The sequence below is a fragment of the Rhineura floridana genome, chromosome 12 (genome assembly GCF_030035675.1).
Source record: "Rhineura floridana isolate rRhiFlo1 chromosome 12, rRhiFlo1.hap2, whole genome shotgun sequence".
Lineage (NCBI taxonomy): Eukaryota > Metazoa > Chordata > Lepidosauria > Squamata > Rhineuridae > Rhineura > Rhineura floridana.
The window spans coordinates 7787870-7809661 of NC_084491.1; the positions used below are offsets into that span (position 1 = coordinate 7787870).

Consider the following 21792-nt stretch of genomic DNA (forward strand, 5'->3'; position numbering starts at 1 on the left):
ACTCATTACACTCAAAAGCTCCTTGCCTCTTCAGCATGTGGTGAAAATGTCAAAAAGAAACCTCTGGTTCATCAACACTTTTCCTTTTTATGTTCATTGTGGCCTCAGGGACAACCTGAAAACGCACAAGCGGTCACAGTTTAAGAACCACTGGCTTCGCTGAGGAGATGGTCATCTCGCTGCTCATCCATATCCCCTTTTGCTCTTGCAGAACATCCTCTGAATCTATCAGCAGGTCACCGCTCCAGTTTTAGGCAGACGTGCTTGAGCAGCAAGGCAAGGGTCACCTGGGAACTAGAATTTTTATGATCCAGGGGTCTGGTCCAGTGCGCTACTCATTAGCCAAATACACCTCCTTGAAATCTCAGGAGCGGCCTTTCAGGGGAAAAGCAGGAAACACCCCCCCATCCCCCAAGACATGTACCCATCTGCCCTGACCTCACCTCCTTTATTGTCTTCACCACTTCAAACTCAGCTGAGGTGTGGAAGTCGTAGCCCTCTTTCCGTAGCAGCAGGCGGAGGTAACGGGAAACGTCCCGCCCAGCAATGTCTACCCGCATGATCGAGTGAGGCATGGCGAAGCCCTCGTAGATGGGTACCGCATGTGTCACTCCATCCCCCGCATCCAGCACCACCCCTGTAGTGCGGCCTGTGGCGTAGCTTGAATAGAGCAGAGAGATACAAGGAAGTTATTTGTTAGTTCAGGACAGGCAAAGGAAAGTGCTCAGTTAAATTATGGAATTCATTCCCACAAGATATAGTGGTGGCTACCGACTCAGATGGCTCTGAAAATGGATTAGACAGATTCGTGGAGAATAAGGCTATCAATGGCCACTAGCCACAACGGCTATGTTCTGTCTCCACCATTGGAGGCAGTAGGCTGGGAATGACAAGTAGAATGAGCGCTGTTGTACTCATGTCCTGCCTGAAGGCTTCCCATAACCATCTGGTTGGCCATTGTGAGAAAAGGGTCCTGGACTAGATGGGCCTCTGGATCCAGCAGAGAAAAGGGAAGGCTAAGCGTCCAGCACAATTCAGCCCAAGTCTTCCATTCATCATAACGAAGCAATGCCAGGAGTGACCACTTCACCCCACCCAGCCTTCCAGCTGCTGGATACTCACAGGCTGAGGACAGCTTGCATGGAGATGAAGAGAGCTGGAACGTTGAAAGTCTCAAAGAAAACCTCAGCAGCCTTCTCCCGGTTTTTGCTGGGGTTTAGAGGGGCTTCTGTCAGCAGAACCGGATGCTGGAAGGAAAGTGGGATGCCCCAGTCAAAACCAGAACTAGGTAATGCCCACCGGCTGCTTGCTGGAGAAGATCCACACACCCTTTCCTGTTGGTCCTCCTCCACGCTGTGCCAAGCCCCTCTCTCAAGGAAGCAAATGTATGAAGTGATGCCACAGATTCTAATTTTACTACTTATTGTTATTATTTATTACATTTGTATACCATCCCATAGCCGAAGCTCCCTGGCCGGTTTACAACAATTAAAAACATTAAAAACAAATATACAAATTTAAAAACACATATTAAAAAAAACAATTTAAAAACTTATAAAACTTATAAAAGCCGATGGCTCCCAAAGTAATGCACACATTGAAATGCTAAATGAAGCACGCCCGTCAAAACTGGAAAAAATGTTAAATATTCCATTGACCTTTCTTGCAATCATTTCCCCTCCAGGAATAATTTGATCTGTTGCAGCTGTAGAGCACAGCATTCCTCCAATACTCCCCAGCAGATTTGCCCCACAGCAAAACTCTGCAGGCTTTCTGATTTGCCTCAAGTGCAGCTGCTGCTTTCCTCCAGGATTAGCAAAGAACGAAACAAGAGGCTCTGGAGAGTCAAGCTCCTTTATATCTGCGACACACACATACACCCCTCGTCTGGGGGTTCAGGCCAGCAATTCAAAGCTTCCTCCTGGGAATTCTCTTTCAGGGAATATCTGGGGCATCTGTCTTAGGATGGGGTGAAGGGTTATTTATCTATTAGGATATGCCTCTACTTCTTTTCCACTTAAACCATTTAAAAAGATGAAAAGCACGCAAGAAAAACACAGAAAATAAGAAACCCAACCCCTCCCCAGAAAACACAAAAATAGTCAGAAAATATTTTTCTAAAATGGATTAACTGCTGTAGACCCAAAAAAACCCAGGAATGCCCCTATGAGGTCCTTAAATGAAGTGATGCAGCCTGGCAAGTTTCCAGAGGGAGGAGAGCTTGCTCCACAATTCTGATGTGACTGCTGAACTTTTGAGTGCTAATGGAGCATATCCCTCCCTGCCCTCCCCCACGGGCAAGGCATCCTCATCAAGGGCTCCTGTGACCATACAGAGAGGGTCATACAAAAGAAGATACTCCTTAAGGTATGCAGGAACCAGACCATGAAGGTCTCCCAAGGGCTGAGTAACAACATTTTCCAGGACTATCAACTGAAGGTGATCCCTTTCCAGCCATATCCACTCCAAGGCTGCTTTTGCAGCACAGATTGTGGCAGACCACAGATCTTAGGCGAGAGGGATCTCCATCATGTCTTCCATGGCCCTTCCTTGGCAGGAACAGGTTTCAGAGCTTCATATTTCCTCTCACCCCAAGTTCTAGGCCTCCCGTCAGGTTTCAAATTGGGAAGCCAGAAAAATAAAAAACTCAAGAATCCCACGCCAAAGAGGCAACACTCAACTTAATGAGAGCCACACACCCTAACCCCTTGACACCCTGCATTGCAACTGTCTGGAACAACAGCTTTGATAGAGTAAATGCCCTCTGTTCCCCAATAATGCAGACATTCAAAGCGTGCTCAGAAGTATTGCTCCTGCAACTATTACCTCTTCGGAGAATGTCTGCAGCTGATCTTTGGAATAAACATACTGCCAGATCCTCTCCATGTCATTCCAGTCCCGAACGATGCCATGTTCCATGGGGTACCGGATGGATAACAATCCTCTATGCTCCTATAGAGGCAAAAGCAAGAAATGTGTTATAGTGGGATCAGCACGTCAGCAGCAGCACATGAATCCCATCTAGGTTCTGAGGACAGGAAACTGTGTTCGAGATGTGCACCTCACCCCCAAACCTAGACCTGATAAGGGCAAGCACAAGGGCTATCCATCTTTGCAGGGATCTCTAAGCAGCCTCTCAAGAGCCCTGCAAGGGAGGTCAAGTGGCCGTTACAAAAGTTCAACAAAACAGTAAGTCACATTGCCACTGTGGGGGTTCCGTTCTACTCTTAAGACAGCATTTAGTTTAAAACAAACAAATCCACCACCAGGCTTTAAAGACTGTTTTCTAGCCATCAGTAAGCAAACAGATCACTTCAGTGGCATAAGCAGTACACCAATTTACAGATAAAAAAGCTGAAAAACAGTGATTGATTTGCCTAGTACCATAAAAAAGATACTCTGGCAGAGGTGCAAGTGCAAATCCAGAGGTGCCATTCCCACGAAACAGGAGGGCCAAAAAGATCAGCAGCAGAGACCAACTCACAGCGAGGCAGCAAGGGCAGGCTTTCTAGAGTTCAAGCAAAGGTATCTCACATTCCTTTACGTCTGGGAGGGGGGCCCCCAGTTAGAGAGCCAAACAGATTAAGAGATGAATACCCACAAGACACCTTTGTCACACATGCAGGCAGGGTGGAATTTACCTCTGCTTTCGGTCCAATGAAGAGATCTCCTTCTAGTGCCCCAGCCATAACCCGTATGTGTTTCGGACGACCCACACTAGCAAGAGAAAAGAGAGTGATTATCTGTCCACACTGCAAGGGATGTGTGTGCGCATTTGAATGTGTGAATTTTTGTAATGGAATCTCAGAAAACATGGCTGAACACATCCCATCTTCAAAACCTTCTATACCCAGCTACTAATGAAACAAGGAATCCATTTCACAGCAATACTTACTAGTTTGGGAAGCAGTATTTTGGGATCTGATCTCCAGCAAAACCAGCCTTAACCACACCGGAACCCTGAATAAAGAGAAACAAACAGTTAAGAGAACACACAAAACTTTTCTGTGCAAGACAAACTCACAGTTAGAGAAACATTTCTTAAATTTCAGCCACTCAAGAGGGCAAACCAGCAACTGCTACTTTAAAACTGACAATTTTGTTCCCTTTTGGGTTGAAGTCACCTTTCAGATTCAATTTATTACCTGCTTTCACTTTTATAACTTGAGCTACAACAGATTATGAGCATAGTTTACCTCCATTAACAAAGCACTCGGGGCATAAAATGCTTCATACAAGGCCTTTCCTTTCATGCTATGACCCAACATTAACTATGGGAAAGGCCATAACTCAATTGCAGACTTCATTATTTGCACTGCATACTGAAGTCCAGGATTCATTCCCTGGCATCTCCAGCTAAGTGAGAAAAGTGATCAAGGCTAGGAAAGATCATGGCCTAAGAGCCCAGAGAACTCCTGCCAGTCAGGGAAGACCATTCTGGGATATGGCTCAACATAAGGAAGAGTCATGCATTCAAGCATGAGTAGGCCTTCGCACCAAAATCCCATACCTGATGGTATGCACATCTGCTTTGCAAAACCAAGATTCATCCCAATTAGCACCCCTTGGAGTGTGTTCACAGCTTCCCCAGACACCACCTCAACTGTAGGTGTTATCAGACTACTGTGAAACAACCCAAACTATAGTTCATTCATAGCAGTGGGAAAAAACATACAGCACTAATTACAGGCAAGTAAAGGAGGAAGGCTTTGAGGGCTAGATGAAGGATTCTCAGGCGGGAGGCCTGCTTAAAAGACCTTGGAAACCTGGGATGAAGACCCACTGCCTGATTAGATAGACCACAAGCCTGAGTCCTTATGTAAATCTCCAGAAGGGTCAAAATCACTGCTCCATCTCAGAAATGTGGAAGCCAAGGGAGAGTGACTGGAGGAAAATAACTGCCCATGGCGCAAGAAGCCAAGAATAGAATTCACGCCTGATTTTCTCTCAGTCATAAGATTGGCCTTCTTCAAATTCCTCAGGCCAATGGCAAAGATTCTTTACTGCTGCATAGAAAGCCAGACATGTCCCCACCCAGACCTGGTGATAGGGCACACGATTCAACACCACATTGCAAAACCAGAAGGAGATCAAGCGTCCCTCAACAATGAGCAGCAGCCAGCGAAAGCCCCTATTGTAGGGTACATCCGTCCTGGCAGCTTGCTTGAGTTATCTTGCCAGCCTCCGAGAACAGCTGCTTCTCTCAGTCCCCTTACTAATTATTTCTTTGCAGCATGAATAAGCAACTCTTTCACAGCCACACCCCAGCAATGGGCAAACACGTGCCAAACAGCACGACACGGAGAACTGTCAGAAGACAAGGGCTATCTGTAAAGTCACTTCCCCAGAAAACCCACTATCAGAAAGATGGGCCATAGCAGAGTGGCAAGGCATCTGCCTTGAACATAGAAGGCCCCTGGTTCAATCCCTGGCGTCTCCAGGTAGGTGTCCCCTGCCTGAAACCCTGGAGAGCTGCTGCTAGTCAGTGTAGACAATACTGAACTATATGAAGGTCTGACTCGGTACAAGGCAGCTTCCTCAGTTCCAGACACCACTTCTTCTGTGTTCCTGTCTTTGTGCATGCCCAGTGGAATACCAGGAGACAGCAGAGGCTGCGCATTCGGCAGACACCTTTCAATCCCCAAGACTTTGAATTCTCCTAGAACACACAGTATTTTAAACACACTGAACCTGCCATTTATTATTAATTTATTGTTATTACTGAATAACCTTTTACAAATGTCTCAAGACAATTTATAAACATGCTATAAAATCAGCTAAAAATCATTTTTAATACACTACAAAAGACAACAGAAGATACGTGTTCACTTTTTATTGTTTTTAGATGTGAGACAGATACTTGTTTATCCATCTGGAAAAGCTGGTCAAAACGAAACTGTGCTCTGGAAATACTGACAGTGGGCACCCGTCATATCTCAACAAGAATGTGTTCCACAAAATAAGGTCAGTCACACAGCAAGTCCTCCTCCCAAATTATTCTGGAGTGGGCTTCTGATATCTTTGAGCCTTTGAGGAGAAACCCTCCTGCAGAATGCAGTGACTTAATGAGTATGTAAGGGATCTGGGATTTATTTATTTATTGTATTTATATACCGCCCCATAGCCGAAGCTCTCTGGGCAGTTTACAATAACTAAAAACATTAAAAACAAATATACAAATTTAAAAACACATCTTTTAAAAACAATCAAGTAACAAGAATGCTTTAAGAGGTGGGTTTCACATTGGCTGGGTAGGTTGTCCTGTATTTTGGTAACACAGTTAAAAATCAGAAACACTCAAAGAATGAGAATGAACATATTTTCTGAAGTGCAATGTATCAGCGCAACTACTCCATCACACAGTAACTGAGGCTGAACTGTGTTCATATTTTTAAAACAAAATGATTAGGAATAGATACACTTAAAATTTCACCCCTTATTTCTTGAGTGTACCAAAGTTTCCCTGTATCACAATTATGAAAATATCACAAATTTAAAGCACCCCCCCCCAAAAAAAGAATCCTGGGAACTGCAGTTTATTGAAGGTGCTGAGAATGGTAAGCTACAGTTCCTGCGATTCTGGGGGGGGGGTGCTTTAAATATAGTGTGTGTATGCAGTCTGTCTTATCCCTTATTTCTTCAGTTCATTAAAAGTGTTACAGAAGAAGGGATATGCCAGACATCTCCTCTGTGTGTTTAAGACGTCTGGGAAAGCAACAGCTAGACTGAGATCCACATTCTCTACCAAGACAAAAGTATGTGGGAAAACTTCAGGTAAAAGGCCATGTGATATTTAATGATTTAAAAGAGGACATGTTAAGAGTTCCTTCAGACAGAGAGCTCCAAAGCTATCGCAGTGATGGGAGTTAATATCCTCCCCACCCCCATCTCTCTTAACAGTGCGGAAATAGCACTACTTTTTCAAAGCTGAAAAAAGGACTCGAGATGGCGGTGCTCTGGAAAATCCAGAGTTAAGTCAGTATGAATAAGGATTCTTTCCGGCATCCTTTATAGTGCTGGCAACTATCACTAGATAGTCAGACAAAAACAGGAGTCTCAGTTTTGTCATCACTCTTCACAGCAATATGCACCTGTGACAACATTTAACACCAACACAGATTTTCTTCAAACATGTGACATATATGCAGTGACATGGGGTGGAAGATTTTCCATGGTAAATTTTCCATATCATAAATTCATTTAGCAACAATGAATGGGTGCCAACTACAAATACAATATTAGGCAAACTTGGAACTTTCAAAGTTGCAATTAATGTTTTTCAGGCGATTATCCCATTGCTGTCATCCTTACATTTTTTCAAGTATTCTAATAAAAAATTCTGCACAATATAATATTTAAACCGCATTTAAATATTTAAACATCCCTCTCAAATATTTCAAGCTAAATACTTGTGGTGTATTGGAACAAAAAATTAACATGGGATGCTTTTCTTTAAACTTTGTTTACTAAACAGTAAAATAAGCACTCTAAATTATATCACTCCATGAGGCATCAGAAAGTTTTCCAAAGCAAGCTGAAAATTCCCCTATACAAATTACTCTAATTTGCATAGGAATGTTTTCCTGAAAACCCACATCACTACTTGGGGCAAGCTCCATTGAAATAAGCAGGAGTTTTGTAATATCCTATATACTAATAGCAAGTTATCTGAGTATAGATCCTTATGCAGCCAAAACAGCAGTACTCGGACACAAGAGGGTTGGGGAAGGATCACCATGCTTGGAGATACCCTAAGATTTACCGAAGTACAAAATAAAACATTAGGAAAGAGGGACCCAAAACCAGTCCAATGAGCACTGAGCATGCTCAGTGGCCACAGATGCTAACTGTTGGAAAATAAAAAACAAAAACTGAAAGGCAGGGAGAGAAATCGCCTGGAAAAGAGCACGGATGGTTGGTTGGAACCCTGGACAGGTGGCTAGGAGTGCCTTTTACCAGCTTTGTCTAGTCCGCCAGCTATAGCTGTTTCTCGACAGGGATAGCATGACCACTGGTAGTCCTTGCGCTGGTCAGCCTCAGGGATCAATTACTGCAATGCACTTTATGTGGGGCTGCCCTTCAGCCTGGTTCAGAAGCTTCAGCCGGTGCAGAATGCAGCAGCCAAACTGCTGATGGAAGCACATGGCTGACACCATGTGACTCCATTGTTAAAACATCTCCACTGGCTGCCTATCTGCTATCGAGTCAGGTTTAAGGTCCTTGTATTAATTTACAAATCCCTGAACAACTTAGGTCCTGGGTACCTCAGGGACCAACTAAAGCCTTATATCCCAGCTCGATCACTGGGATCATCTGCCTGAGTATCATCGGTTATCCCCCAAGTTGATGAGGCTCATTTGACAGCAACAAGCAATTGAGCCTTTAGTGTCATCTGCCCAATTCTGTGGAATGCTCTGCCAATAGAGATTCTGCAGGCACCTTACGTTCTGACTTTTAAATGCCTGCTGAAAACTTTGCTACATCACCAAGCTTATGCAAGCAATTGAGAAGGTATTTTTCTGCAATAGTTAATGATTTCCGATTTTAAATTTTTATATGGCTTTCTTATATATTTACAAATGTAGTAAACCACTTTGATTTTTTATGAATAGCGGTATATAAATATTTTTATACTGGGGCTTTGCCCATGCAAACTTTACACATCAACCCCCTCGGTACCCCAACATCTCCCAGGCACCCCACCCTCTCCAGACACCTGCATGCCCCTCCAGCCACACACCCCAGGCATCCCCGTCAACCTCCTCTCACCATACCCCCAGTGCCTGCAGGCATTGGCAAGCAATGGTTGCTATGGGCCCATGTGCGCCCCTTGCCCTCTAGCATCGCCTGTTCCTGTGCCACTGCAGCTCCCTGTTGCCCCGCACTGCCACAACTCCCAGACAAATGCCAATATCTCCCAGTGCCTGCATGCGTTGGCACATGTTGGCCACCATAGGCCTGTTCGTGGTCCTTGCCTGTTTGCCTTGCTTATTCCTGCACTGCTGCAAGTCCCCGCCCATGTCCCACCTCCTTGACAAATGCCACTATGCAGTGCCCCTAAGCTGCCGCCCCACCTAGGCCACTTACCATCGTGGCTCGGTCAAGCTGCAGCTTGCAGCACGTCCTGTCTGTGGCCAAGCAAACTGCAGCATGACAGGTTAGGAGCTTACAAAAACATAGTATAGAGAGAAATAAAAAAACCAATCACATAAATAATAAACAGGAGCAATCCACACTACGTTTTTTGCAGGTACCACTTATTAAACGTATTCCCTCCATTCCTCTATGATACTCAAGGAACTGTGCATGCAATTCCTCGCATGTCCCCACATCCAGGCCTACTTAGCCTCAGCATCAGGTGCCTTCAGATCACATGCTGGAACTACTAAGAATAATAATGGCAATGTAACTTCTAAAAGGAGAAACGGCTACAACCACAAGAACACCAAAGACCCTTATGTTCAATGGCACTGCAAAAAGCCAGACAGATTCAATTTTTCAGGCACCCTAATAATTTCAAGTGACACTCCCCCCCCCAATGTGGTGTAGTGATCAGAATGTTGGACAAGGATTCGGAAGACTCAGGTTCAAATCCCAGTCATAAGAACATAAGAAGAGCCTGCTAGATCAGGCCAGTGGCCCATCTAGTCCAGCATCCTGTTCTCACAGTGGCCAACCAGGTGCCTGGGGGAAGCCCGCAAGCAGGACCCGAGTGCAAGAACACTCTCCCCTCCTGAGGCTTCCGGCAACTGGTTTTCAGAAGCATGCTGCCTCTGACTAGGGTGGCAGAGCACAGCCATCATGGCTAGTAGCCATTGATAGCCCTGTCCTCCATGAATTTGTCTAATCTTCTTTTAAAGCCGTCCAAGCTGGTGGCCATTACTGCATCTTGTGGGAGCAAATTCCATAGTTTAACTATGCGCTGAGTAAAGAAGTACTTCCTTTTGTCTGTCCTGAATCTTCCAACATTCAGCTTCTTTGAATGTCCACGAGTTCTAGTATTATGAGAGAGGGAGAAGAACTTTTCTCTATCCACTTTCTCAATGCCATGCATAATTTTATACAGTAGGGCCCCGCTTATATGGCGAGTTCCGTTCCGGACCCCCGCCGTAAAGCAGAAAATGCCATAAAGCGGAACCTCATTGACTTTAATGGGCCGCGTCGCGCAAAAATGACGCAAAAACGGTGCAAAACGTCACAAAAGGGGGGAAAACCCCTTTAAAATTGAAAATGAAAGGCGCCACATCAGCGGAACGCCGTAATGCAGGGCCCTACTGTACACTTCTATCATGTCTCCTCTGACCCGCCTTTTCTCTAAACTAAAAAGCCCCAAATGCTGCAACCTTTCCTCGTAAGGGAGTCGCTCCATCCCCTTGATTATTCTGGTTGCCCTCTTCTGAACCTTTTCCAACTCTAGAATATCCTGTTTGAGATGAGGCGACCAGAACTGTACACAGTATTCCAAATGCGGCCGCACCATAGATTTATACAACAGCATTATGATATCGGCTGTTTTATTTTCAATACCTTTCCTAATTATCCCTAGCATGGAATCTGCCTTTTTCACAGCTGCCGCACACTGGGTCGACATTTTCATCGTGCTGTCCACTACAACCCCGAGGCCTCTCTCCTGGTCGGTCACCGCCAGTTCAGACCCCATGAGCGTATATGTGAAATTAAGATTTTTTGCTCCAATATGCATAATTTTACACTTGTTTATATTGAATTGCATTTGCCATTTTTCCGCCCATTCACTCAGTTTGGAGAGGTCTTTTTGGGGCTCTTCGCAATCCCTTTTTGTTTTAACAACCCTGAACAATTTAGTGTCGTCAGCAAACCTGGCCACTTCACTGCTCACTCCTAATTCTAGGTCATTAATGAACAAGTTAAAAAGTACAGGTCCCAATACCGATCCTTGAGAGACTCCACTTTCTACAGCCCTCCATTGGGAGAACTGTCCGTTTATTCCTACTCTCTGCTTTCTGCTTCTTAACCAATTCCTTATCCACAAGAGGACCTCTCCTCTTATTCCATGACTGCTAAGCTTCCTCAGAGGTCTTTGGTGAGGTACCTTGTCAAACGCTTTTTGAAAGTCTAAGTACACTATGTCCACTGGATCACCTCTCTCTATATGCTTGTTGACACTCTCAAAGAATTGTAATAGGTTACTGAGACAGGACTTTCCCTTGCAGAAGCCATGCTGGCTCTGCTTCAGCAAGGCTTGTTCTTCTATGTGCTTAGTTAATCTAGCTTTAATCATACTTTCTACCAGTTTTCCAGGGACAGAAATTAATCTAACTGGCCTGTAATTTCCGGGATCCCCTCTGGATCCCTTTTTGAAGATTGGCGTTAAATTTGCCACTTTCCAGTCCTCAGGCCATTAAGCCTAGAACTTCCTCTCTCATTACCACTATTTGTCTCAGTTCCTCAGAATCCCTTCCTGCAAATGTTAGTTCAGGTTCAGGGATCTGCCCTATATCTTCCACTGTGAAGACAGATGCAAAGAATTCATTTAGCTTCTCTGCAATCTCCTTATCGTTCTTTAGTACACCTTTGACTCCCTTATCATCCAAGGGTCCAATTGCCTCCCTAGATGGTCTCCTGCTTTGAATGCATTTATAGAATTTTTTGTTGTTGGTTTTTATGTTCTTAGCAATGTGCTCCTCAAATTCTTTTTCCTTATTGTCTTCTTGCATTTCTTTTGCCAGAGTTTGTGTTCTTTTTTATTTTCTTCATTCGGACAAGACTTCCATTTTCTGAAGGAAGACTTTTTGCCTCTAAGAGCTTCCTTGACTTTGCTCGTTAACCATGCGGGCATCTTCTTGGCCCTGGCGGTACCTTTTCTGATCTGTGGTATGCACTCCAGTTGAGCTTCTAATAGAGTGTTTTTAAACAACTTCCAAGCATTTTCGAGTGATGTGACCCTCTGGACTTTGTTTTTCAGCTTTCTTTTTACCAATCCCCTCATTTTTGTGAAGTTTCCTCTTTTGAAGTCAAATGTGACCGTGTCGGATTTTCTTGGCAATTGGCCATTTACATGTATGTTTAATTTAATAGCACTATGGTCACTGCTCCCAATCGGTTCAACAACACTTACATCTCGCACCAGGTCCCGGTCCCCACTGAGGATTAAGTCCAGGGTTGCCGTCCCTCTGGTTGGTTCCATGACCAACTGGTCTAGGGAATAGTCATTTAGAATATCTAGAAATTTTGCTTCTTTGTCATGACTGGAACACATATACGGCCAGTCTATGTCCGGGTAGTGGAAGTCACCCATTACTACCACATTTCCTAGTTTGGATGCTTCCTCAATTTCATATCTCATCTCAAGGTCTCCCTGAGCATTTTGATCAGGGGGACGATAGATCGTTCCCAGTATTAAATCCCTCCTGGGGCATGGTATCACCACCCACAACGATTCTGTGGAGGAGTCCGCCTCTTTAGGTGTTTCGAGCTTGCTGGATTCAATGCCTTCTTTCATGTATAGAGCGACACCGCCACCAATACGTCCTTCCGATATAGTTTATATCCAGGGATAACCGTATCCCACTGGTTTTCTCCATTCCACCAGGTCTCCGTTATGCTCACTATATCAATGCTCTTCTCTAAGACCAAGCACTCCAGTTCTCCCATCTTGGTTCGGAGGCTCCTAGCATTAGCGTATAGTCACTTGTAAGCAGTGTCTCTCTTCAAGTGTCTTTGGCACTTGTGGTTTGGCCTGTGGTAATATTGCCCTTCTGAATTTATATCCTGTGCCCCTGCTCTCACAATGCCTACTTCTAGGCCTACCCCTTTTAAAATTTCATCATTTCTTTGGTCTTTATCCTAGGGGGGAGGTTTATTCCGAACCGGACCTTCCTCAGCTCCTGTTGGGTTTTCCCCCTCAGTCAGTTTAAAAGCTGCTCTGCCAACTTTTTAATTTTAAGTGCCAGCAGTCTGGCTCCATTCTGGTTTAAGTGGAGCCCGTCCCTTTTGTACAGGCCCGGCTTGTCCCAAAATGTTCCTCAGTGCCTAACAAATCCAAACCCTTCCACCCAACACCATCGTCTCATCCACACATTGAGACTGCAAAGCTGGGCCTGTCTGGCTGGTCCTGTGTGTGGAACCGGTAGCATTTCAGAGAAAGCCACCTTGGAGGTCCTGGCTTTCAGCATCCTACCTAGCAACCTAAATTTTGCTTCCAGGACCTCACGGCTGCAATTCCCCATGTCATTGGTGCCAATGTGCACCATGACCACTGACTCCTCCCCAGCACTGCCTACCAAACTATCTGAACGACGGGCAACATCCGCAAGCTTTGCACCAGGCAGGCAAATCACCTTGCGGTCTGCACACCCATCACACACCCCACTGTCTATGTTCCTAATGATAGAATCACCCACTACAAGGATCCCTCCACCTCCCCGAGATATATCCTCGGCATGAGAGGATAGCTGCTCATCCCCCAAGGAATGGGTCCCTTCTAAGGGATCGTTTCCCTCTCCCTCAGCAGGATGCTCTCCTTGCCCGAGACCATCGTTCTCCATGATAGCAGAAGAGCTATCATCCTTGGAGTGGGACACAACTATAATGTCCCTGAAGGCCTCCTCCACACACCTCTCTGCCTCCCTCAGCTTTTCCAGATCAGCCACCTTGGCCTCAAGGAAATGAAGTCGTTCCCAGAGAGCCAGGAGCTCATTGCACCGAGAGCACACCCACGACTTCTGTCCAACAGGCAGATAGTCGTACATGCTGCAGGCAGTGCAAAACACTGGAAAGCCCCCACACCCCTGCTGGCTTCTTACCTGCATAGTTTTGTTTAAGGTTTATTACGTTAATGGGTTGGAAACTGCGGTTTAGTTGAGGTCAGGGAACAGACGGGCAGAGTGGGGGGCCCTGGCCTCCTCGCCCTGCTGCCGAACTCGCTCTGCTGCTTAACTCGCCTTGACGCGTCATCAGCTGGGGCCTTGACGCTTCGTCAGCTGGGGCTCCCTCTAGCTGACCTTTGGCCCCTCATTCTCTCCCAGCTTTAGCAGTCCTTAACATAAAACAGGCAGGGAAACCATCAACACTGCCCCGAGTGCCTTGGAGAAAAGGCAGGCTATGAAATCAAATAAATATGTCTGAAATATGGGATTAATAATGCTGACCTAACTCACACAATTTACCAAAGGATTACTGAGACAACAAAAGCACTTTGAACTTTCAGAAACTGTTGACAGCAGGAGTATGAGGAGAGAGAAGGCAACAGAGTTAAGCCTACAATTAAGCAGGTTGAGATGCCCTACCTAAGGTGGCAGGTTTTCAGTTGCCATTTATACTATGGGTTGCATCCAGTGCTGTTTGTGCATGAACAGAATTTATTTATTTATTTTATTTATTATTTCAATTTATATACCGCCCTTAGCAAAATAGCTCTCAGGGCGGTGAACAAACAAGATAAAATACAATATATCATAATAAAAATACAAAAACATATACAAACAAACAACAAAAAGCACAGCAAAAACAAAATAAATACTACAAAAATTAAAAATACAGATTAAAAGATTAAAAAGATTAAGAAGATTAAAATGCCTGGGAGCATAAAAAGGTCTTTACCTGGCGCCGAAAAGATGGAAGTGTAGGCGCCAGGCGTACCTCTTCGGGGAGGCTGTTCCACAACTCAGGGGCCACCACAGAAAAGGCCCTAGATCTCATAACCACCCTCCGGGCTTCCCGATGGGTTGGTACCCGGAGGAGGGCCTTAGATTCTGAACAAAGTGAAAGGGTAGGTTCATAGCGAGAGAGGCATTCCACAAGGTATTGAGGTCCCACGCCGTGTAAGGCTTTATAGGTCAAAACCAGCACCTTGAATCTCGCCCGGAAGCAAATAGGAAGCCAGTGCAGACGCGCCAGGACAGGTGTTATATGCGAAGACTGACTGGTCCTCGTCAATAATCTGGCAGCTGCGTTCTGCACCAGCTGAAGCTTCCGAACTGTCTTCAAGGGCAGCCCTATGTAGAGCGCATTACAGTAATCCAATCTTGAAGTTACCAGAGCGTGGACAACGGAGGCGAGGTCGTCCCTGTCCAGATAGGGGCGTAGTTGGGCTACCAGACGAAGATGGTAAAATGCATTCCGTGCCACCGAGGCCACTTGGGCCTCGAGAGACAAGGAAGAGTCGAGAAGAACCCCCAAACTACGTACCTGTTCTTTCAGGGGGAGTGTAACCCCATCCAGAACAGGGTAAGCATCCACCATCTGAGCAGGGAAGGCGTTCACCAACAATGTCTCGGTCTTGTCTGGATTGAGTCTCAGTTTATTAGCTCTCATCCAGTCCATTATCGCGGTCAGGCAACGGTTCAGCACATCAACAGACTCACCTGAGGAAGATGAAAAGGAGAAATAGAGCTGCGTGTCATCAGCGTACTGATGGCAACGCACTCCAAAACTCCTGATGACCGCACCCAGCGGCTGCATGTAGATGTTGAAAAGCATGGGGGACAAGACCGATCCCTGGGGGACTCCACAATGGAGAGTCCATGGTGTCGAGTGATGTTCCCCAAGCACTACCTTCTGGTGACGATCCGCGAAGTAGGAGCGGAACCACTGCCAAGCAGTGCCCCCGACACCCAACTCCGCGAGTCTCCCCAGGAGGATACCATGGTCGATGGTATCAAACGCCGCTGAGAGATCAAGGAGAATCAACAGAGTCACACTCCCCCTGTCCCTCTCCCGACAAAGGTCATCATACAGGGCGACCAAGGCTGTTTCGGTGCCGAAACCGGATTGAAACGGATCTAGATAATCGGTTTCATCCAAGAGCGCCTGGAGTTGGCTGGCAACCACCCGCTCCAAAACCTTGCCCAAAAAAGGGACATTCGCCACCGGTCTATAGTTATTCAAATTATCTGGGTCCAAGGAGGGTTTCTTTAAAAGAGGTCTCACTACTGCCTCCTTGAGGCTACCAGGGACTACTCCCTCCCTCAAGGAGGCGTTAACCACTTCCTTGGCCCAACCGGTGGTCCCAGCCCTGCTAGCTTTCACTAGCCAAGATGGGCAAGGATCCAGAACAGACGTGGTTGCCCGAACCATTCCAAGCACCTTGTCCACTTCCTCGAGCTGCACCAACTGAAACTCATCCAATAAAGAAGGACAAGGCCATGCTCCGGACACTTCAATGGATTCATCTGTCACAACATCAGAGTCAAGGTCCCTGCGGATACATGCGATCTTATCTTGAAAGTGTCCAGCAATTTCGTTGCAGCAGGTCTCAGATGTTTCCATAGTATCGTGGGGGCCAGAGTGTAAGAGCCCTCGCACGACTTTAAAAAGCTCCGCTGGGCGGCATAAAGATGATCTAATAGAGGCAGCAAAATAGAGCTTCTTTGCTGTCCTTACCGCTTTTGTATACAACTTATTGGTAGCACTTACCAAAGCATAGTTGTATCCACTGGGAGTTTTCCTCCATCTGCACTCCAGCCTCCTCCTCTCATGTTTCATCGCTCTCAGCTCCGGAGTATACCACGGAGCGGTATGAGCTCTACACCAGAGGGGGCGTGCGGGAGCGATCATGTCAATAGCCCGGGTCATTTCCGTATTCCACAGTGCGACCAGGGCCTCGACAGGAGCACCGGTCCTATCAGCCGGAAAATCTCCCAGAGCCCTCTGAAAACCTACGGGATCCATCCGGCTCCGGGAGCGGATCAACTTAATAGATCCTCCACCTTTGCAGAGGGAAAGAGCCGCTGTGAGTCTAAATCTCAACAAGCGGTGATCTGTCCATGACAATGGGGTAGATGAAAAACACCCCACCGCCAGATCACCATCTCCATGTCCAGTGGCGAAGATCAGATCAAGAGTATGTCCCGACACATGCGTTGGGCCAGTAGAAAATTGAGACAGCCCCATTGTTGTCATGGAGGCAATGAAGTCCTGAGCTGCGCCAGATAAGACAGCCTCGGCATGGACGTTGAAATCCCCCAGTACCAAAAGTCTAGGGGATCTCAAGAGCACCTCCGAGACTATCTCTGTCAGCTCAGCTAAGGAAGCTGTTGGGCAGCAAGGTGGACGGTACACCAACAGTATTCCTAGTCTGTCTCCCTGGCCCAATACAAGGTGGAGACATTCCAGACCAGTCGCCGTCTGGACAGGGTGCTTGGTGAGAGGAAAAGAACTCCTATAGACCACGGCGACCCCCCCTCCCCAGCCCTCAGATCTACCACAGTGCTGAACCAAATACCCGGGTGGACAAAGCTTCTGCTTTGACTTCTGCTCGTGCAAAGTGACTTCACCTTTTTCTCCTCCCCCCTTACGCCCCCCCAACATGCCCTCAAAATCTGTTCTGGACAGTTGGGGGACCCTTTGGAACAGATTTTGGGGTGAATGGGGGAGGAGGAGGATGAAATCTCACTGAACGAATGGAAGTTCACTCACACAACATTGGTTCTGCCCTATATAATTACGGTGGGGAAGGATATTGTTAAAATGAAGTACTATTGTTACTTATAATCACCAAAGATCAATTTGAATAACAAAGGTATTACACCACTTAATAAGAACAATACTATGTACCCTTACTTATTGCTGTTAATTCTTAACACAATGCGCCCTACAACAGTAATAACAATATTTAAGGCTGCACTGTTAAGAATATCTTGTAATAATTGTTAACACAATGCAGACTTAATTATTATTTTGTGAAACAATTACGTGTGCCATGGTAATGTTACAGATTCAATTTCCAATGCAGATATATAGTTCCAGTTCTGCAGACAAGAATTACGGATCCTCCTTAGTCCAATAGTAACCAATTTCATTTTCTTTGGGAGAAAAAGTACTGGTGTTTGGATGCATAAATCCTTTTCGCATGCTATTCAGAGAAAGAGAAATGAGATGCTGCTGCATATGCAATATCTTGTATAAGCAAAGAGATTTATAAACAAAGCTAGAGGAGCAAGGGAATTAACAAGTCCCCCCCCCCTCTCCCTCCCTCCCTCCCTTACTCGCATGTCCCAAATACAGAACACTTGACAGTTGCTCAAGCCTCTGTCCAGATGAGGCGTTTTCAACCTTTTACGGTCCGGCAGCACATTTGGAAATGTAAGCAACTGTTCTGGACACCACAGAATACCCATTTCACTGAAGAAAGACTGATGATGCTCAGACCCATCCCCCCCCCAAAATTGGCAAAACGCTGGAGACCTCCATCCTAGATAAAGTGAAATTTGCGCTAACTTTTCCAAGATTGGCAACTAGATGCACAAACTGTCACACAAGCAAATGGAGACCATGCACAACACTCTGCATATGCCACTGGGTATCTTATGGCACTGGTGTACAACAAACTCTCCAGAACCACATGGATAAATGTCACACATCCCTGAACCCGACACAGCCGTCAACGATATTTAAAGTTGCACTGTTATTAGTTAAATAATAATACATTGCGACTGTAAACAATGAAATGAACATACAAAGCTGCCTTGTATCACCAGTAAATCAAGCACAGTATAATCCAAGTTTAAGAGTTGGTGTTGCATACTGGCTAAGACTAAGCAATGGATCAGGACATTTCCAGTTCAACTCTTACCTCTGCCATGAATTCACTAGGTATTCTTTGGCATGTCTCTCTCTCAGCCTATGCAAAATGGGGGATTATAATACTGACAGTTTACAGGGTTGTGGTAAGGATTCTAATGCATGTAAAGCTCTGAACACTTACATCTTATACAAGTGTATAAGTGATTTATATAAATCAATCTGTGACCCTCCCCTGAAAATCAGGAAAAAACGATCTAATATAAAAATAAAAATTTTAGGCTGCATTGTATTCAGTTATTAATACAAATAACAGCAATGTTTAAGAATGCAGCATGTTAAGAATCACTTCTTAATATAATGCAGCCTAAACATATGAAGCTGTTTTCTACCAGCTCAGATTATTTGCTCACCTAGCTGTTTTCCCCATCTAGCTTTAAAGAGGATTAGGCAAATTCATAGAGGAAAAGGCTATCAACGGCTATTAGCCATGATGGCTAGACGGTAGGTTCTCCAACACTGGAGGTATTCAAGAGGCAGCTGAACAGCCACCTGTCAGGTATGTTTAAGCAGGACTCCTGCACTGAGCAGGGGGTTGGACTCGATGGCCTTACAGGCTCCTTCCAACTCTACTATTCTACGATTCTATGCTACCTTGAACTATCTGTCAGGGGAGTACAGGAGGGCTATTGCCTCCATGACTTGTGGAATTCCCAGACACATCTGGCGAATCACTGTGAAATAGGATTCTGGACCAGAATGGCCAGGGCTAGCTAATGTCCAGATATTGTGGACTACATAATGCCTATCAGTCCCCGTCAGCACAGCAAACAGGCAGGAATTATTTATTTATTTATTATCATTATTTTTACCCTGCCCTTTTTCCAAAACTGGAACTCACGGCGGCTTCCAGATAAAAGCACACATATAATTAAAAACGTACAAAAGTCTAGATTAAAATCGAATTAAACAATTTACAGTATTAAAACCATTCATACATACAGTCAAAATAATTCAAACTCAGTTTAAAATAATACAATTAGGCAACAGCAATGCAGCACCCTTCAAGTCCTGTCCTTAACAGCTTTCAGTTCCAAAGGCTTGTTGAAATAAAAAAGTCTTTGCTTGCCGACAGAAGGACTGCAAGGAGGGGGCCATTCTTGCTTCCCTAGGAAGGGAATTCCAAAGCCTTGGGGCAGCCACCGAAAAGGCCCTATCTCGCGTCCCCACTAGTCGTGCTTGTGAGGACGCAGGTATTGAGAGAAGGGCCTCTCCTGAGGATCTCAGGGCCTGGGCAGGCTCATATAGGGAGATATGGTCTGACAGATAGCCTGGACCTAAGCCATATAGGGCTTTATAGGTCATCACCAGCACTTTGAATTGTGTCCGGAAACAGAGTGGCAACCAGTGGAGCTTTTGTAACATGGGAGTCGTATGGTCCCTGTAACCAGCCCCAGTTAACATTCTGGCTGCAGCACGTTGCACCAACTGAAGTTTCCGAACAGTCTTCAGAGGCAGCCCCACGTAGAGCACGTTACAGTAATCTAAACGGGATGTAACTAAGGCATGTGTCACTGTGGCCAGATCAGACGGCTCAAGAAACGGGCACAGTTGGCGCACTAATCTTAATTGTGCAAAAGCACTCCTGGCCACCGCAGAAACCTGGGCCTCCAAATTTAAAGCTGAGTCCAGGAGCACACCCAAACTGCGAACCTGCATCTTCAGGGGGAGTGTAACCCCATCCAGCACAGGCTGAATCCCTATTCCCTGATTTGCTTTTTGACTGACCAGGAGCACCTCTGTCTTGTCTGGAATTATGGGAGTTGCAGTCCACAACACACGGAGGATCTACCCTCAAGATTGGTCTTTGATCTGAACTGATCCAGCAGAGATGCTGTTCTGCTCTTAGCCTGACCGCAACCTCATCCGCTGCTACCCAATATCTTTTTTAGCTGAAAATAGCCAGGGGTTGAACCACAGGAACACAGGAGCTGCCTTACACAGAGTTTGACCATTGGTCCATCTGGCTCAGTATTATATCTACACACTGACTGGCAGCGGCTCTCCACGGCTTCACGCACAGAGTCTCACCCAGCCCTTCGTGGAGGGACTGAACCTGGGACCTTCTCCATGCACAGCGGAGGCCGCCCTGCCACCGCGCTACGGCCCTTGACAACCTGCGAACACCACCGCTGTTATTGGCATCGCTTCTTCAATACAATGCAGCTTAACACAGCGACAATATAATACGCCCCCCCACGCATACACACAAATGACAACGCGGATGCAACAACGGCAAATAATCACTAATGGTAATTATATTGATTGATTGATTAAAAGCAAAACTGACAAGCGCATTTCAGCTAACGAGGCGTTGTCCTGTGAATAAGAAGAGCAATCTGCTTCACGACTGGACTACATGGGGGTCGAGGAAAGGAAGGGCCCGTCCCGCCAGCACAAGCACCAAGGCCTGGGCCCCGGCCAAGGCCTGGGCCCCGGCCAAGGCCCCACCCAGCCCCAGCGCCGCCGCCGCCGCCTCCTGGCGCTGCAGCCACCGCCGGGCGCGGCTCCTTCTTCATCCCTCGCTTACGTTGTCAATCACCACAGGCTGGTTGGCGATAATATCGTAGGACTCCATGGCCGGGGCCTCCGCGGGGCCAAGCCGGGCCGAGGACTCCGAGCTGCCCGCCCCTCACGCTGAACCGCCGCCGCCGCTCCTGTGGCCCGGTAATCACCACCACCACCCAGTGCGGCGCAACCTAATCCTCCTTCGCGAAGGAAGGCGGGGCTAAATTGGTTTCCCTGCCATCTCAGCCAGTCGAAGCCTCCGTCTCCGCCTGAGTGACAGCGATTGCAAGCTCAGAAGAGCGCCTCTCAGGGTGCGGCTCCCGGTTTGACAGCTGCCAAGTTATTGGCCCGCTCGGCTGCAAGGGGTGGGCCTTCCGCATCAAGCTTAGTGGGGCTGACACGCTGCGGGACGGGAGGGGAATGGGGTGAGATCATAGTCCGGCTCTTAAAGGGGCCGAGGCGTCGCTTTGCCCTGCAGACGTGACGGGACTGGACGCATGTCCGCAATCGTCGCGTGGCTGTGGATATGGCTGCTTCCTCGGAAGTAAATTTCCAGGATAAAGCCACAGGGATTGCTTTCAGGGGAAATATGTTTGGGTCAGGATTGTGAATGGGTAATCAAAAGATTAGGAACTGGTGGTTGACTGGTGTATTCACACGTTACGTGTCAGTGTACAGAAAAAAGGTGGCGCTGATGCCGCCATCGACGAAGTATATAGAGAC

General features: G+C 46.4%; 1 protein-coding gene across 1 annotated transcript in view; it reads right to left on the reverse strand.

Annotated features, from left to right (window-relative positions):
* The window catches only part of ACTR1B (actin related protein 1B), a 31106-nt gene extending 9757 nt beyond the window's left edge, over window positions 1–21349 (reverse strand). The window contains exons 1-6 of the mRNA XM_061593539.1: window positions 21092–21349; window positions 3896–3960; window positions 3642–3717; window positions 2827–2952; window positions 1123–1247; window positions 444–660 (exon numbers count right to left, since the gene is read on the reverse strand). Coding sequence (XP_061449523.1) covers window positions 444–660; window positions 1123–1247; window positions 2827–2952; window positions 3642–3717; window positions 3896–3960; window positions 21092–21139 — 657 coding nt within the window. The 5' untranslated portion in view covers window positions 21140–21349. The remainder of the gene's footprint in view (window positions 1–443; window positions 661–1122; window positions 1248–2826; window positions 2953–3641; window positions 3718–3895; window positions 3961–21091) is intronic.
* Between the last annotated feature and the right edge of the window lie 443 nt (window positions 21350–21792).